This window comes from Rhodamnia argentea, chromosome 3 (assembly GCF_020921035.1).
Source record: "Rhodamnia argentea isolate NSW1041297 chromosome 3, ASM2092103v1, whole genome shotgun sequence".
In the NCBI taxonomy this organism is placed as follows: Eukaryota; Viridiplantae; Streptophyta; class Magnoliopsida; order Myrtales; family Myrtaceae; genus Rhodamnia; species Rhodamnia argentea.
The window spans coordinates 2,146,715-2,165,874 of record NC_063152.1 but is presented as its reverse complement, the minus strand read 5'-3'; the positions used below and the strand labels follow the sequence as shown (position 1 = coordinate 2,165,874).

Sequence of the window (19,160 nt, the reverse complement as noted above, 5' to 3'; positions counted from 1 at the left end):
AAAAATAGGAAAAAGCCCCTTTGAAAATCAAAGAATCTAACTCTGTAACTCCTTTAAATATTTCCAAGATTTCGATATCGGTCACCACATGTAGAAAAAATATACTCATGTTGAGTTGACAATATGTTGAGTTGACATTTGAATTTTTACTCGGAGCTATTGGAAATTATCAATTTTATAGTTACGAAATTAACTGAAATATTCGACGAAGTTAGTAATTACATCGAAACTCACTAGCATCTAATGCCGATCGGTAATCAAAAAGTTCATTTTGAAGTAAATATGTATAAATCCTCCGGTGAGCAGTAATTGCTGAATATTGTCATCATCGCAATACCCCCCAAATGTTTGTCAGTTTAAAAGATGTGCAACAAGAGAAAGAAATCTCTAGATTCGTTTCGAGTTATAACGGTACCATAGCGTGCCGATTATTTTCTCCCGTGCGTTTCACAAATAGAATGTCCGAATTCAAATTACCGGTATAATAGTATTTCATTTATAGAATACTGTTGACACGTGAGGTGCTCGTTTCACAAATAGGATGTCCGAATTCAAATTACCGGTATAATAGTTTTACATTTTGTAGAATGTTGTTGACAAGTAAGGCGGTCGATAATTTCCATAGTCAATTAAAGAAATGAAATTTCAATAATTTACCGTATATAAAATGTTTGCGTCTCAAGAGTTCTTGGCGTGCTTTAGAAACGTTATAAACGGTAGGATGTCGCCTCACGTTTTTTACCGGCTCATTTCCATTAATAGAACGTCAAGATTCAGATTACAGGTACCGACGTGTATTTTTAGAATATCGTTGAGGGTGCGCGGGAATTTATACGGGGAAAAGACAATATAGAAGATTATGATAATCAGCGAGAAGAATCTAATGAGTGGTGATTCAACATTCCCATGGAACCACTTTGAGATTTGATCCATATAAATCAAACTCTACTTCAAAGGAGAGAGAGAGAGAGAGAGAGAGAGATAAAGAAAAAGGAAAAAAGAAAAAAGGCTGTGGAATGCAAAAAGACTGAGACAAGAAGCGCAATGGAGAGCACGCAAAGGGCCAACAAGAACCTGCGGGCACTCGACATCTACGAACATCATGAACACCCCCCACCTTCTCTCTCTATCCCTATCTCTCTCTCTCTCTCTCTCTCTCTCTCTCTCTCTATCTCTATGTCTTCCGCATTGTCTCTCTCTAGAGAGGAGGGAGGAGGGGGATGGAGGAGAGGGGAAAAGACGGAGGGGTGTGCAGGGGAAGCGGAGGCCGTGGAGGGGTGAGCGCGAGTCCTCGCGCCGCCACGTGGCGCGTTCCGACTGGTTAGGTGCATTGGACGAAGAGAGAGAGAGAGGGTAGAGAGAGAGAGCGCAAAGGAGGTCCCTTTCGAGCGAGAGGACTCGAGGAACTACAAATTGGGGGTGCGTTGAGGGTGCGCGCGCGTGTGCGGGGTTCGATGCTTGTCAGAGCGTAACCCCGTCCTATGACCCCGGCGAATCCGTATTTGTATGCGCCTTTATTTTCTCTCTCTAGAAGCACCGCCCTCTCTCCCTCTCTCCCTCTCTCTCGCTCTATTTATTCGTTGTTTGTGCCCACACAAGTCATTTCTCTCTCTTTCTCGTATCCCAGCCTCCCTCTTTTGCTTCCATGCCCTAAATCTCGCACACCCCATCTTCTCAATCCCACCACCTCTCTGTCTGTGTCCATCTGGACATGCATCTCTCAATCTGGGCTGTTGTTGTCTGTGTCTTTTGATCCGCTGGTGAGGTTCTCGAGCTCAGATATCTGTCTTGCCACTGCCCATTTTGAGGTTGTGATCTTTTGTTAGTGAAAGTCCTTGTTTTTGTCTAGATTGCTTGTTTGTTTCTGCTGTTTTATGGGTTCTTGTGTTTGATTGCTGGTGGATTGTGTTTTCTGTGTGCTGTTCTGTTGGGAGTTCGTGTCATTTCTGGTGGTTGTGCGATTGGGGTTTTTGGAGTCTGTTGGTGAGAAGTTGGTGGGGAGTGATGCATTTAGTTTTGAGTGTGAATGGGCTTGGTTGCTTGTGCTCGTTCAATCTGGTGGGTGGATTTGTGCGTTCCATGTGATGTTTATTCTTCGTTTATTCTTAATGACTGCTGGTACTTGTGATTAGGTCTAGCTTGTGGGTAGGTTTGCTGTGTAATCTTATTGATCACGGTGTTGCGAGAGCGTGTTACTCTTCCACTCCCTTTAGTCATAACTTGGAATTAACTAGAAACAGATTGCATTGTATCGCTACCAAACTGGACCTGATGCAATCTAACTTTTTGATGATTCTGTCAAAGATATGATGCTGTTGCCCACCCTGAAGTGCTTTGTTGGTGATTATCTAACTTTAACTTTTGTATATGGATATTTGAGAGTAAGTGGGACGACGAAAATCTTCTATGGGCAGACTTGGGTTGAAATGGTTGGTTTTGAAATGAATGGATCTTCTTGTAGTCTTCATCTGAATAACTTGTCCTTGGGTGGACACCCATCTTATGACAGTATTTGTATCTTTTGTGCGGGGAACTCTATTTTGCTCGTCCTTTTGTTATCAGTAGATTGATTATAACTTTTCGTTCTCTTGGTGAAGCAATTTTATCATGCATTTCTATGTTTTAGTCCTGTTCGTAAATTTGATGCTACTTCTCATCTCATCTCATCTCAAAGAGTACTCTTTTTCCTGTTTTTGTAAAACGTTTTGAACACTATGTTTCTGGTTTTAAATTGAATGCCTCCATTCTTTCAATCCAATCTGTGAATTCTCTTGATTTCCTTTATCCTTTTTCTCCTCCCCGAATACATTGCTGTCAGTTTGGCTGTGTCTTTTGATGTTTCTTACACTAGAGTAATGCATGATCATGGTTTAGGATCCATTATCTCTAATTACTACCTGCATTGTTACAGCATACCTTGCTTTTCTTTCTGATGTACTTCAGCTGCATTTACAAGATTTTGGCCACATTGAAGTATCACATATCTTTTCAACTGATTCCTGACATGCTTAGGCCACATGGTAGCTGCAAATGTGAGGGAGAATTTTGAAGATGAAGGACGACTGTTCATTGACGAATGAAATAAGTAACAGCAACTGGGTCTTGAAACGCAAGCGAAGAAAGCTGCCATGTGGACTGGATTTGGTTAATGGTAAAGAACAAAATTCTGTAGCTTTGGAGGAGACTACGACTTCTGCCAGGAACAAGCTAAAATCTGAAATTTCTCCGGATTTGTCTTCATCGAAGAAGAAAGGAAATGATGGGGTAATGTATTGTTAATTGCTTTGGCATCACATGCCACTTCCGTTTATTCGTAACTATGCTGTTTTAGTTGTGATGCACCTGCTAGTTTTTTCTTTATATTTAGACTGAACCCTAGTTCAATCATAACAGTGACCAAATTTTGTCTGCAGGATAACATTTTATCCTCTTTTGTGTCAGCTAGATGTTTTGAGGAATCATATCATTTCGATGTTAAGGGCTTGTTGAGGACCATCTACTGTTCTCTAACTGGTGGTTTTTGTAACATTTTGTCTTGCAGTATTACTATGAATGCGTTATTTGTGATGTTGGAGGCGACTTGTTATGTTGTGATAGCTGTCCCCGGACCTATCATCTCGAGTGCCTTGATCCTCCTCTCAAGGTAGTTCAATAGCTATTTGAGGGGTCTTGCCTTGAGTTAGATGAGTTAGTTGCTGTCATTTGTCTTGTCGTGCTTGAATTGAGATAATTTAGTTGTCTTCATTTTGTGGTTTCCATTTCCAGCGGATTCCACTGGGGAAATGGCAATGTCCTAAGTGCTGCTCAAAAAATGATTCAGTTGAGCCAATAAGCCATCTCAATTCCAGTTTGAGGCGAGCTCGGACAAAAATTAGTGGGTCAAGATCCAAGACATTGTCTAGCACGGAAAAAGTATCTCGAATACTTGGTAGCTCCCATTTTCCAAGCAAGAGGTCTCTGAGTGGAGGGAAGTCTGTTGTAACCCCAGAAGTTCAGCCGTTGGAAGGTAAACCAGATCTGTCCCCAGGAGAGGACCCATGCACCATCAAGCCTGGTTGCCCATCCCTGGTTTCTACAGAAGGAATCTCTTCCTCTCAGAAAAATGATGATGAACAGAAGGTAGATGTACCTCCAGCAAAAGCACATTCAACCAGAAGGTTAACTTCTCCCTCTGCGCCCGCTTCATCTCATTCTCAGCTGGTGAATTCAGAACAAGATGATGAAGCTTCAGAGAAGAATTCTCAATGTTCTGATGGATTCAACAGTCCAGATAGTCAAGTTGGTATTGGAATTGGTGCTAGTAAAAAGAGAGTTAAGAAAAGAAAGCACGTGCAGAAAAATGATATTCACAAGAAACGCAGGACTGACAATGGAAAGCAAACTATTGCTACTTCTAAGAGCAAGAATAATGATTGCAAGCAAACTATTGCTACTTTTAAGAGACATGGATCGAAGAAGAATGCTGCAAAACCTGGAATAGGTAATTCACAATCAAGAAAGAGAACAATTGTAAACAGGGGTTCTCGGTCTGCTATAGAAGAGAACGGAGGAAAAGAAGGTTCACATGGTCCAACCAAACAGAAGGTAGATCCTTTCACATTGGCCTTGTCATTGCTGACATATTACAAACAAACTTATATAAGATATTTCCTGGCATTCAATTACATTTAGCAAATCAATAAGACTTACAATCTTGGTGCTTTGCATCCTAAGATATGAACCCTTACCATATATTGAGTGAACGCAGTTTGGTGTTTGGTCCTTTTGCATGGCATGTTTGTTTCTTAAAGACATCTGGAAGCCCCTGGATATCTTTTGGTTGCTAGTTTCATGTTGATGGTTTTCACATGCAATGGTGCTGGGAAAGTGCTTTTATCGTGGCTCTACTGTCTTCGTCTACTGTTCTGATGTGATTTCATGTTGAGGGAATATGAAGATTGAGGCTTGATGATTTATTCCAAATTGATTTTTTGTCGCAGAAGCTTTCTGGGGAATTGAAAAGCCCACCAGTTAAGCCAAAGAAAAGGGACCGTCATGTGAATGATACACCGGTGTGCATAAGCGGCACCATCGGTGAATTTCAGCAGGTAAATCTACTTTTGACCAATTTTGTTGTTTGATTGTGGTGATCGATCTTATAATCCATCTGTAATGCATTTTAACACCATCTGCTTTTCAGGTCGATCGGGTTTTGGGTTGTCGTGTTAGAGGTAATTGTGCAAGTTCAATGTTTCGTGTTTCTGTATGTATTGTAGACATCCTTAATTCTGTTAGTTTGCTTGTTCCAGAGAAGCAGGACAGACATCGAGACAGTACTTCCGGCGAAATCCACTTAGATGCAGGAGACAGCGCTGACCTTGTTGATGACAAACAGGCTGATATTAGCATTGACAGTGATATCAAACTGCACAATCTGAATGTACACGAGAGTTCGTTGACCAAGGACTGTAAAAATTGCACCTGCATGGATTCATCGAAGAGTGATACAAAGCATTTAGCTTCTGAAACCAATGTGTTTGAAGATTGTGATGAATCTTCCAAGGCAACAAATGATCAGAAAGGACCAAACGATGGAGTATTGGCAGACTCGGTTAATTTTATAAAGCTGAACAGTAATGACAAAGATGACGTTACTACGACAGGAGAAATACGAGTCTCTGTTGAAGAAAACAACAACGGGGTGCAGGATGAAGCAGGGACGGGATTCAGTCCGGAGAGCATAAATCAGGAGCCTGAACCGGCTGAATGTGCATCTGTCGACCAAGAGGCTCCATCATATGAGTTTTTGGTTAAGTGGGTTGGGAAATCTAATATTCATAATAGTTGGTTACCTGAATCCCAGCTGAAAATTCTGGCTAGGAGAAAGCTAGAAAACTATAAGGCAAAATATGGTACGTCAGTGATTAACATTTGCGAGGAGAGATGGAAACAACCTCAGCGTATTATTGCTCTTCGTTCTTCCAAAGATGGTATTCGTGAAGCTTTTGTGAAGTGGACTGGGCTTTCTTATGATGAATGCACATGGGAGAAGCTCGATGAACCCATTCTGAAAGAATCTTCAATTCTTATTGATGTATTCAATCAGCTGGAACAGCAGGCATTGGAGAAAGATTCTTCTAGGCATGACTCAACTAAGGAGAGGACTGGCCATCCAAGTGAGATCATTACTCTGACAGAGCAACCCAATGAACTTAAGGGCGGTTCACTATTCCCCCACCAGCTTGAAGCACTTAATTGGTTGCGGAAATGCTGGTGTAAGTCTAAGAATGTTATACTTGCAGATGAGATGGGTCTCGGAAAAACAGTATCAGCATGCGCTTTCATTTCATCGCTATATTGTGAATTTAAAGCATCTCTGCCGTGTTTGGTTTTGGTCCCACTATCGACCATGCCCAATTGGCTTTCAGAGTTTTCGTTGTGGGCTCCCGGTTTGAATGTTGTGGAGTATCATGGATCTGCAAAAGCAAGAACAGTTATTCGTCAACATGAATGGCATGCCAGTGATCCAATTGATGGCAATAGGAAAACGGTTTCCCACAAATTCAATGTACTGTTGACCACTTATGAAATGGTTATTGCCGATTCTTCTCATTTGCGTGGTGTTCCATGGGAAGTACTTGTGGTTGACGAGGGCCATCGTCTGAAAAATTCAAGTAGTAAGCTGTTTACTTTGCTGAATACATTTTCATTCCAACATCGTGTACTATTGACTGGTACACCACTTCAAAATAATCTAGGTGAAATGTACAACCTGCTGAGTTTCTTGCAGCCAACTTCATTTCCTTCCGTTTCCTTATTTGAGGAGAAATTTAATGACCTCACAACTGCAGAAAAAGTTGAGGAACTTAAGAAACTTGTTGCTCCGCACATGTTGAGAAGGCTTAAGAAGGATGCCATGCAGAACATTCCCCCCAAAACTGAACGGGTGGTCCCTGTTGAGTTATCATCAATTCAAGCCGAATACTATCGTGCAATTTTAACAAAGAACTACCAGATATTGAGGAATATTGGGAAAGGGGTAGCACAGCAGTCAATGTTAAACATTGTGATGCAGTTAAGAAAAGTATGTAATCATCCCTATCTAATACCTGGTACAGAGCCTGATTCTGGTTCTGTAGAGTTCCTCCATGAAATGAGGATTAAAGCTTCAGCCAAACTGACTCTTCTGCATTCGATGCTCAAGGCTTTTTTCAAAGAAGGTCATCGAGTCCTGATTTTCTCACAGATGACTAAGCTTCTGGATATCCTTGAGGATTATTTAACTATTGAGTTTGGTCCCAAGACATATGAGAGAGTAGATGGTTCTGTTTCCGTCACAGATCGTCAGGCAGCAATTGCTCGCTTTAACCAAGATAAAAGTCGGTTTGTGTTTTTATTATCAACACGCTCTTGTGGGTTGGGAATCAATTTGGCCACCGCTGACACAGTAATTATCTATGATTCTGATTTTAATCCTCATGCTGACATCCAAGCCATGAATCGCGCACATCGGATTGGACAGTCAAATCGGCTCTTGGTATACAGGCTTGTTGTTCAAGCTAGTGTAGAAGAACGTATATTGCAGCTTGCCAAGAAGAAATTGATGCTCGATCAGCTTTTTGTAAACAAATCTGGATCTCAGAAGGAAGTGGAAGATATACTGCGGTGGGGTACGGAAGAACTTTTTGGTGATTCTTCCAATGGTGGCAAGGAGTCTTCAGACAATGATAACAGCAAAACTGAGCCAATGTTAGATGCGGAACATAAGCATAGGAAGAGAGCTGGTAGTTTAGGAGATGTTTACAAGGACAAATGTGCAGATGGTAGCAGCAAGATTGTATGGGATGATAACGCAATTTTTAAATTGCTTGACCGTTCAAATCTTCAGGATGGATCCACTGAGTGCGCTGAAGGAGATGCAGTGAATGATATGCTTGGTTCAGTGAAGGTGGGGTATTTTGCTAATTGCTTGAGTTTTGATTACTTTTCTGTGGATGTCCTTGCTGTTTGCCACTTTTTATGAACTCATTATGTACCTTTTTCATTCGAAAGTCATGACTGGTAAATTAAAATTCTCCTGTTTGAGAGCTTATGTTGTGACACCTTTTTGGAGAATAGCACAATTCTCTCTTTGGGCAGAACTTGGGTCTTGTGGCTTTTATTTTCTTTGGTTGGTTGGGGAGGGGTTGTGTGGGGAGAGAGGTTATCTCTCAGTGATTTGTCATGAGAATTTTCTAGTAGGTAAGGAGTTGATTTAGAGCATAATTGCATAGTTTGTGATTTGATTTAAAACATAAGTGGGGATGATTAATGATTCCATCAAGAATCTGCAATGACTCCTCACATAGTTTGTCAGATCTATGATTGTCCAAAAAGCAGGCTTGAATTCGAAGGTTGTTCACAGCATTGATGAAGTTTGTCTCGATCAGCATGCTCTTTTGTTGTATTTTCACTTCAATAAATTCAATGGAGTTTTCGCTCAAATACTATTGGGTAATATGCTGAGATAATTTTCTCCATGTTTCCATAGCAGTCCCTTGAATGGAACGATGAGCTAATGGAAGAGCGCGAGGGAGGGGAATCACCTCCTGTTTTGAGCGAGGATGTATGTGTTGCAAACTCCGTGAAGAAAGAGGATAGTGTTGTTAATGTTCCTGAAGAAAATGAATGGGATAGACTTCTTCGAGTGAGGTAATACAGGGTTAATTTTCGATTTTTTTCCTTCCTGCCCCGTTCTTTCTTGCCTCTTCTATTGTCTAATTCTTCGCAGAATGGTGGCATGATTATTGAGTTTTTTTTTTTTTCTTCTCGTTGGGACAGAATATCTTTTTCCTTTTTGATTAGAAAGGAATGTATATATCTGGGAGCCAAAAACGTTTGGACCAGGTAAAGCAACAAATGAAATTGAGGCATCTTTCCCCTTGGCTTGTAGAGGTCTTTGACTTTCTTTGAGCTCCATTTAATCAGCTATTGCTCGTCTCATGGTTTATTTCTTCATCCTTCTGAATTTCTTCAGTTACTGGGAATACTTAATTATTCTCACTCTATGTGAAGTTGTAATCGGTGATTAAGTGATCATTCTTTAGTGCCAGGATGTCATGCATTTGACTAAGTATTGTTGTTGATGTAAAAACTATAATGCTCTTGTGACCTTCTGCACTTTGAATCTTTTTCTTATATTATGTCCTGCACTCCCATTATGTCAATTATAACCTGATCTTTGCACTCTGCAACTGCATTATCTCTGTGATGCCACTAACTTTGTCATGGTGATGTGAATGGCTTGAAACGGGTGGTGATTGCCAAGGTGATAGCCGTTACCCTTTTCGTTGCTCTGAAGAAAATAACTCCCTAGTTATTTGAATGCTAGATTATTAATGCTTATCCTTTTCTTTGGTAGAAGAAATAAATCCCTCATCAAAACGACTGTTCTGTAACTATAAATAAGCAAAAAATATGGGCCTCCATCTTTCAAGATTCTTGCTCCAATTGCTTGATCACTTGTGTTTTGTAGATGGGAGAAATATCAAAGTGAGGAAGAAGCAGCTCTTGGTCGGGGGAAGCGTGTCAGAAAAGCTGTTTCCTACAGAGAAGCGTTTGCCGCACATCCAAGTGAAATCGCCAACGAGGTATTTTATCTGAACTTCCTTCTCCTATGCCGTTAGGGCTGGAAACTTTAGAATCTTAAATCCAAGAGGATGTGTAGTTAATGTAGGATGATGCCAAGATTCTTCCACATGCGACAAGTTGAGGAATGTCTAGCATATTAAATGTATGTAATAGGTAGATATCTATGGTTATTAGACAAGTTTAGATATTTCAAATAAGATACATAGGGATATTAAGTCGATTCCTATGCTCAAATAGAGACATGCTTGCGTTATTGTGTGAGAAATGAGAATATAAATAGAACCTCCATGTAGTCTTTGCATTCCAAGTTAGTTGCGTAAAGATGTATGCTTTTTATCTGTTCTCTCTCTCTCTCTCTCTCTCTCTCTCCTCTCTCGATCTTGAACTATTATCACAGTACACATCCTTCGGATAGTTAACTGGAAGATAAACTCCAGAGTTTATTGTTCTTTTTTGCCATTAATATTTCTTTTTAAGATGTCTACTTTGTGGGCGTAGACATCTTAAAATATTTGTGGGCAATAAAATCAATTTCTTTTTGAGGCTTTGACTGCGTATATAATAAGCTATTCGATCCATTAGACAATTTGTGGGCAATAAAATCAAATTTGTTCTGATCTCAATGGGGCTGAGATTTTCATGCATCGACTTGCAACTTTTTTTATTTGTCAAAGACTTGCACTTATATAGCATCATAATTTCATTATTTGTCGGTTTACCTTTGAAACATAAAGCAGAGTGGTGACGAAGAGGAACGGGTGCCTGAGCAAGAGCCAGAACGGGAGTATACGCCTGCTGGACGCGCTCTTAAGGAAAAATAGTAAGTGACACAATTCTCTATGTTTTTTCCTCACTGTAAGTTTTCTGCTGCTAAATCAGTTGATAATAGGGATGTCAATGCTGATTACTACTTGGCTTTGTCATTGATGGTTGTGCATGGCAAAATTGAAACTTCTAATTTCTTTTGATGCAGTGCTAAGCTCCGTGCTAGACAAAAAGAACGCCTTGCTAGAAGGAATCAAATTGAAGAATCTCTGCCCTGTGGGCGGCTGTCGGGACCTGAGGCAACAATTCAATGTCCACCTGATGTTCAAAATGGTAATGAAGTAGCTGGTTTTGTTCAAACCAGCAAGGGGACTTTCTCGGCAATTGACTTGGACAATGACAAATCAGATGGTACAAAAGCTGAGTGCCTGAGTCAAAAAACAAATGTTTATTCCGATCTTTCTGTTAGTCCTTTAAGCCGCCCTCCAGACATACTTCCGCTCCCCCAACATGAAGGCACGGTCTATGCAAGTTCTGAGTCTGACAAATTGTTACCAGTTCTAGGACTCTATGCACCAAATGCTAATCGGGTCGAGTTATCACGGAGGAATTCTTCGCGGCCAAATGCTAGACAAAGTAGACCGGTTGGTCTGGAATTCCCGTTCAGCCTAGCTCCATTCTCTGGTAATTTAATGGGTACACATCTGAAGGGTATGGAACCAACACTGGACAAACCACAGGTGCCAGATGGCCCTGGAGAAGTTTCACAACTGCATCCTGTGAGTGAAATTTTGAGCAATGGACTATTTTTACCTTATACAACCTCCCCTCACCCCTCTCCTGTCCTTCCTGCATCCTCTTCTCATTCATGCAAATTAGTTGGTGTCTTTCTTGCCATTTCTGTCCATAGGATATGATTTTAGTGCTTGTTTGCTTGCAGTATCCTCCAGCACCCCTCCATGACTCCAGTCGGCTGGAAAACACTGGGGTCAATTTGTCTGATTTTCGAGATATGATGATGACACCTAAATACGTGGAGGAAAAGCTGATGCCCAGATTCCCAGTTCCAGCTAAAGGTGTACTTCCACAACATGACTTCTTGCCAACCTTATCACTGGGAAGTAGGGTTGAAGCGGGGCGTGAGTCTATCCAAGATTTCCCCCCAATTCCCCCACTGCCAAATTTCAAATTTCCTCCAGAGGATGCGGCTAGATATAGTCATCAGCGAGAGAGAGAAATGGCACCTTCTTTGGGGTTGAATCAAATGCCTACATTTTCATCGATTCCGGAGAACCACAGAAAGGTGCTTGAAAATATAATGTTGAGAACTGGGTCTGGGTCTAGTAACCTGCATAGAAAGAGGTCCAGAGTTGATTGCTGGTCCGAGGATGAACTTGATTTCCTTTGGATTGGTGTCCGGAGACATGGACGTGGGAATTGGGATTCCATGCTCAGAGATCATAGGCTGAGGTTCTCAAAGAACAAAACTCCAGAAGATTTGTCGGCGAGATGGGAAGAGGAGCAAGCCAAGCTTTTTGATGGATCATCTCTACCCATGCCAAAGCCCACTAGACCATTGAAACCTGTAAAATCCTCATCATTTCCAGGATTCACGGATGGGATGATGACGAGGGCCTTACAGGGAAGTAAACTTGCTATGCCTCCAAAGTTTCAGTCGCATTTGACCGACATGAAGTTAGGTTTTGGTGAAGTCGGTCCTCCTTTGCCTCCCTTTGGTGCTTCTGATCAATTGAGCCTTCAAAATGAACACTTTGCACCTCTTCTACCTTATAATAACCCTGATAAACTTCGGGAGACTTTTATGCGCCGTTTTTATGGTGGGCTTCCTGATTTGCCTGTGACTTCACTGAACATGCCTTTTGAGAAGCCATTTGTACCAAACTGCTTCGGCTCTGGCAACATGGGTTCTGTGGGTGTGGGTGTGGTTGGCTCAAGCAGATTCCAGCCAAGGGATGATGAGCAGAGTGCGTATTCCAAGTTGCCTGGTCTCTTGGGTAGACCTCTTAATATGTTGCCTGAATTGCGAAATGATTATGGGGGTGAATCAAGCAGTACAGTGTTGTTGCCTGACCCTGATAAGCTTATAAATCATCATTTCCGCTCTAAGGGGAAAGAAGTAATAGATGATGGTGCTTCGAAGAAAAATTTACCCCATTGGCTCCGAGAAGCTGTGACTGCACCTCCACCACCACCAGATCCTGAGCTGCCGTCCACTGTATCTGCAATAGCTCAATCAGTTAGACTGTTATATGGGGAAGATAAGCCTACTATTCCTCCTTTTGTGATACCGGGGCCACCTCCTTCTCGACCTAAGGATCCAAGACTCATTCTTAAAAAGAAAAAGAAGTCAGATCAATTGAGGCCCATCCAGGCAGAAGTCCAAGGGAGCAGGCAACTCCAGGCAGAAGTCCAGGGGAGCAAGCAACTCCCTCCGCGAAATTTCTTAGGTGATGATGCTGCTTCGAGTTCTATCCCTCAGGTCCCTGAGCTTAATGCATTTCTACCATCGGTGGCCACAATGCCTGGTCTTGCTCGGAAGGAGGCTCCACATAACACCTCATCTTCAGCGATGCATCAACCTTCTCAAGAGAAAATGAGTGCAGAACTGTCCCCATCGTCTGAAGTACTTCAGTTGGTTGCTTCCAGCATTGGTCCTGGTGAACAGCTTCCTCCTTTTCTGCCTGCGAAAAGCTCAGATCTCCTTGGAAGTGATGTGTCCCCAATGAAATGCAGTCTTGACCCTGCAGGCCATTCTGAACCAAATCATGCTGGAGGCGAGCAGCAATCACATCCTGTCGATGGGCTTGGAGATCCCCAGATGTCAGACCAGCCTGAAAATGGGAATTCTTCTGGTAAGACCCGGTTGGATCCTCCTCGCCCTGATCATGTTGATGCAGAGGAAGTCTCGTCTGAGGAGACTGTTTCGGATCATCCCGAGAGTGACAACGATCCATAAGTTCAAGGCAGGAGAGTGACAAACTATGGAAATCACAATTCTTTCATGGGACAGGAAGTGTTAGGGTGCTTTTGCAGATGGTGGCATGAATTCTTTTCTTGTAGACTTCGAGCAGTGACGGTGAGTGATGATCACCACAAAGATAGGGATGATTAGCGAAATTAGGACATCTCTGTGTAAAGCTTTTGTTATAGAAAATGAAGATATAGTTTTTGTCGCCGTACATTCGTCCTTCTCAAATGTTGCAGGTGCTATATTAGCATAAAGATGATACTCAAATGTTGCAGGTGCTATATTAGCATAATGATGAGGCGAATTCTTCATCGGACTGTTACTGGTAAGTTTGTAGTTCTAACGAGACCGGAAGAGCTGGATTAGTGCAGGCGTTTAAGCAAGAGTGTGGTTGCTGAGTGGCTCCGTCCACTACATCACTCCTAGATCGTCAAACTTCCCCAGTTAGTTTGTTCGTAGGTGATTCAACCAAGTATCCCATTTAGTTAGAACATCCAATAGTGATCTTACAACGTATAAAACGGCTTCTGATTAGCAATCCCGATCGATGACCCGTCAGTGCACATTTCACCGTCCGAAGCATGTATAGAAAGGAAAATCAAGGTGAACAGTCTCTTTTCTGACTAGTCATTGACCATTGTACTGTCAAAATACTTAACATAGCCAGAAAACGCAAACGGGAAAACAAAGGAATGAAAATGGGGAAAGGATTAAAGCAAAACTTGGATCTTTGAGAGTCTAGACTAAGCGAGAAGTGGCAACTGGTCTCGGGGTCACGCAGTGATGCTTCTCGAGCCGGCCATTACGAACCTCGATGAAAAAGCGTAGAACCGATAATAGTCCTCGTCCTCCTGATCCAACATGCTCCCCTTGCCACTCCCATCAAAGTTGAGAGAATAGCTCAGCGGATCATACAAGCACTGGAACGAGCTGTGCCTGTTCTTACTGTGGTGACGCAGCAACATCCTGTTCCACTTCTTCAGCTTCACCACAAGCCTGGCGAGGCAACAACAGCTCGACCGCGCCGACGATACAGGGCTAGTACTAGCAGCACAAGGTGAGGATGACAGTGATAAAGACGCAGCATTGGCAGTACTCCTAGAAACTGAAACGTCGCCCACGGTGGTTGTCGTGGTGGCGGCGCTCTTATCTTCACCTCCGGTGCTTTTGGCCGATGACATTGTCTTCAACCTCATCTTGGTCCTTCTCTCTCTCTCTGCTGACAGTTTCTATGAAGCTTAAGCGAGAAAGAGAGAGAGTGTGTATGAATGGGGAGAGAGAAGCAAGGTCTCTGAATGAATGTGTGCAATATATACCAACCACATGGTCAAGGGTCGGTGAAACTTTCGATTCATTCGATAAATATTCAAATCATTTTCGTCATTTTTCTATCCGGGATTTGAACATGGTCAGTTCTTGCTGCATTTTTTTTCTTCTTTCTTTCTGGGGTTTTAACATTGCTTTTGTTTTTACAAGCCAGCCAGAAGGGAGCTATATAGTCAGCAGCTAAAGCCTAAAGCATGAAGTTTTGGACATCGGTTGCAACATCGACATGTGATTTAGGCATTAAACAACGTACGGATCTTGATCTAATCAAGAGTAATTTATCTGATTAACCCCAGGACAGGCCAAAGACCAAGAAATCTATTAAAGAAAGATGAGAGAGGGTTGGACCACGAGGGCAAGTTAATCCTAGTCAAACCAGAGTCATACTTTAGGAACTGGGTTGATTGGTCCTTGTCCAAGAAAGATTGGTTGGCTTGCCAAATGATGATTAATGACATTAATCACTGATTAGCATCTGTTTGGAGGTTGTCCTGTGGTGATGCTTTTAAGGGCCGTGGTAAACCATTTTTCAGTCAAAACGTAGGAGTCAACAACAGTCTCCTTAGTAGCTTCCAGCCTTTTACTTCACTTAACTTGTTGCGTTAGATTAATATATCTTTTATTTTTTATTTTTTTTACGGAGAGTGTACTTTAGGCATATATATTAGTGGAGGTTTTAATATATCTCAGTGAATTCTACATACGGATTAACATCCATCGAAATCTGGGTATGTATTCCGAATAATAAAAATACATCACGGTGGTCTAGTCATTTTCAGCTGTATGTGGCACAATGCCACAACAATGTTTTTTGGCTAAGATTGGCTGCAATAACTATATTGGTATTTCGCGTAAAATTTTAGGACTAAATTAGCAAAATTAAAAAAAATTAGACTGAATTGGTATTAGTATAGTATGTTTATGATTCATTGAACAATTTTCACTTGTAATGCAAGACAATAGTTGTAGCATTTATAATAGTTATGGGTAAGCGGTTTCGGGTTCCAAGTGGGTTCCGGGTTCCGTACGGGTTCCACTTAGAATTTGAAAATCTTTTTCATTTTTTGAAACTTGAAACCTACCTTACATATCCTGAAACTTGAAACCTAACCCTATCACGGGTTCGAGAGTACACCCATGTTCCACCTGTATTATTAATTAAATGATTACGGTGAATCATCAATTTTAATAAATACAACTTATTGCTATAATCTATTGACCATAACCCATATTTAGACACGCTAATAACATGAAACATTAACAAAGTAAAAAGTTCCCGTTATAAATATCGTCGGAAATAAAAGTTCGGACTAGTGATTTCGGATTACACACTCATCATATGACACCATAGATACTACGGGATTGCGTAAACACATATACCAAGAAAAATACAAAAACTTATTATAGGTTTCAAGTTTCACATTATAGGTTCCACCTACCTAGAACTTGAAATCCAAAAACTTATTATAGGTTTCAAGTTTCACGTTCTAGGTTCCACCTACCTAGAACTTGAAATCTATCTGTCGAAGCAGGCTTTCTAATTTTTGAAACCTAGAACCTATTCTGTATACCCTGAAACCCAAAATCGGTCCGATTCTCTAATTTCCGATTCTACTGTGAAACCGTGCTCACACCTAACAATAATGATACTAGCTAGTTTTTTCTTCAAGTTGATGTCTTAGAAAAATGACCTTGACCATGAAGAATGAGTCCGGCGTATGGCTTATCTCGCTCGATGGAAGGGCATAATCTCCCGATACCACTTCGAAATTCGGAATAATTTTCATTTTGTCTAATCACAAACATTTGACAATTTGTAGGTAAAGAAATATTCTTGACTACCAATTATGTGGGCAGAAGATGCCGATGTCATGCATGATTGTTAGGTAACAATTGAAGATGCTCTACACCCTCCTCCAATCAATGTTTGTTCGTCGCAATCTCTTGTATGATTGTACCTATTTAGATAGGGACACATTGTTTCCAGTAGATAAGACAACCTCAACATTTGGACATACAATGTATTGACAAGCACCAAAATCTGACAGAGTTTGGTTGGTCCCTGACGCATCTTGCATTAGGTGCACCATATGTTATTCACAAACTATGACTAGGAATGTAAGACTCCTAAACATGGTTGACATTGCATTAAAGCTGGTGAGATTATATCTCGTGTTTGAGCTCGACTGACCAAGATCTTGCTCGACTTGGTGGTGTGAAATGGCCCGAGGAAGGATAAGGCTTGGAAGACGTCTGCGAGTAGGTTCAAGGGATATCGCGGTCGGCCGGCCACGACAAGTACACGGTGGCAATGGAAGGATAATTTTCTTCCTTAGCTTCGACAAGACCAGAGCAAGTCTAATCAGGTTTCGGAAACGCGTGCGGAACAATGTGTTATCCTATATATCTAAGTGTCTTAGTATGATTTATTGCTTGTGTTTTGATCCGCCCGGTTTCTTAATTATAATGTTGGTGCAGATAAAAGAAACATAATTCGAATGACTGTTTCAACTGCTTGCTTGTAATATAAAATCATGGTTGCTAAATCTTCACACGGTTCTGCAATGTATAGTTAATTCCCCCATTGTAAAGGAATCCAAGGTGAGTGAACTGAAAGTCGTACGCGAAACTCAAAATGGTAGGCATCGGGCGTCGCGCATGATGACAACATAAGTGGCAGGCAATCTTTGCAGCCAAACATAAATTGAATAATAACACAAATGGTCTTTGAATTTTGACTGAACGTGCATTATGCTCCCTCAATTTTTAATTTGCTCAATATAATTCCTGAATTTTAGCTTGATATTCAATGTGATATCTAAACTTTTAGTACGTGTCCAATGTGATCCTTGCGTTCAATACACCCCTTCCGTTAATTTAAAATCGGGGATGATATTGAACATTTTTATATGGCTCGGGGACTAAATTGAACATGCATCAAAAGTTCAAGTATTACACTGAACAAAATTAAAAGTTCACGGACCATACTGCACATTGGATCAAAATTCATGTACCATTTATGTCAAATAGACTCCGACCTAGATCATAAGATATGAAAATTGATGGGAGAAAAATGTTACATGACAGATCCACCCATTCATGGATCATTTGTGTCAATTTTTTCTGTATAAAACAGGCTTTGACCCGAATCATAAGATAAGAAAATGAAGAAGAAAAAAAAAAGGGTATGCGCTCTCAGATTTGCCAGGGCAAGATTCCTGATGGATGAGCAAAGACAAAAGATGAGCGGGGTACGAGATGCTGATCCCATCAACCTCCAGAGGGCCGCGGCTCGAGTTGAGCAAAAATTCACAGAAAACAAGCAGAAACAGACGTATCTTTTTGAAGAGATTATCTTAGGGTTTCTGGTTTTTCTGCAGAAGGTCAAAAGGCCAGCGCTGCCGAAGTCAAATGAAGGGTTGTCAGATTTGGGAATCGAAAGGTGGGGACTGGTGCAAGATTATATATGTAATGCCCACAGCCATACAAGAGAGAGAGAGAGAGAGAGAGAGAGAGAGAGAGAGAGAGAGAGAGAGCTCGTGATGAGTCGGGGTCACTTCTGAAGCTCCTGCATATGAAAATAATGCAGAGAGACATTCGCTTTGGAGATGGGGACCTGAATATGGACGTTAGCTTTGTTGTCTTCCCTCTTTCCTCTCCCACACACAGTCTCTTCGAGATTGGGTCTTCTCCTCTTTCGCATTTTGGAACCAGGGGCCGATCGGATCCGTCCCGTCCGGTCCAGTCCCATCCCATCCCAAAAGTGAAAACTGGATCGGAGGTGCCTGGAGCCGAATTGGACTGGACCGATCCGGTCCGATTTTTGGGTAATCCAGTGGAACCGATTGCCTGTGCTTGAAGCACATATGCACATTTTAAATGATTTAAGAGTTTAAGTGATTTCTTTTAAAAAAAAATTAATGAATAAAATTTTAATTTTTTTAAAAAAAATAATCGATCCGATACACCTAGAATCGAGAACCGAACTTATAATTCCCGGTTCAATTTTATAGAATTGAGAACCAAACCGAAGCGCCTGGTCCAAGCGGTTCCCGATCCTTTCGGTTCTTTTTACTCACCCCTATTTGGAACCACCTGATTTTTTTTTTCTTTTAAAGATGAAAACCACCTTATTATAAATTTTTTTTTTTGGGTCGAAAAAAACCACCTTAGTTGAATATGGTTAATCTTGCACATCCTCCGTTTGTCACTAAGCTTCTCTTGCTTTTGGAGTGGGAAAACTAATACATACTATCACGGGTAGTCGTGCTTATCAATTTTTACGGGACTAACGTGGATTTCACGTGGAACCCACATAGTTTTCAAAGTTAGATTGAATCGGTTCGGTTCACTCGAACCCGAGTTTAGGCTAGTCTCTCCCCCATCCGAAGAGGTGCAAATCTCGGTATTGTCGTATGCGCACACAGGACAACGCAGGTGGCGATCAAAGCCACACGCAAAAGAAGTGTCG

The 19,160-nt window shown here is 41.4% G+C and overlaps 2 protein-coding genes across 4 annotated transcripts; one reads left to right on the top strand and one right to left on the bottom strand.

Moving 5' to 3' along the window:
* The first annotated feature begins 1,087 nt into the window (after positions 1–1,087).
* On the top strand, positions 1,088–13,584 carry LOC115754998 (protein CHROMATIN REMODELING 4). 3 transcript variants are annotated; one of them, XM_030694215.2, is made up of 12 exons: positions 1,088–1,808; positions 3,013–3,264; positions 3,542–3,643; positions 3,766–4,584; positions 4,980–5,087; positions 5,180–5,210; positions 5,289–7,927; positions 8,513–8,670; positions 9,494–9,608; positions 10,344–10,429; positions 10,583–11,153; positions 11,315–13,584. In XM_030694215.2, the coding sequence occupies exons 2-12, from the start codon at positions 3,052–3,054 to the stop codon at positions 13,349–13,351; spliced, it is 6,879 nt and encodes a 2,292-aa protein (XP_030550075.2). In that variant the 5' UTR covers positions 1,088–1,808; positions 3,013–3,051; the 3' UTR covers positions 13,352–13,584. The 3 variants fall into 3 exon arrangements, with proteins under 3 accessions (XP_030550075.2, XP_030550077.2, XP_048131674.1); XM_030694217.2 differs by having other exon boundaries at positions 1,089–1,760; XM_048275717.1 differs by having other exon boundaries at positions 1,090–1,760; positions 10,347–10,429.
* Positions 13,585–13,959: 375 nt separating this feature from the next.
* LOC115755001 lies at positions 13,960–14,718 on the bottom strand. Its single transcript, XM_030694226.2, has one exon. The coding sequence runs from the start codon at positions 14,557–14,559 to the stop codon at positions 14,137–14,139; it is 423 nt and encodes a 140-aa protein (XP_030550086.1). The 5' UTR covers positions 14,560–14,718; the 3' UTR covers positions 13,960–14,136.
* Positions 14,719–19,160: the final 4,442 nt, after the last annotated feature.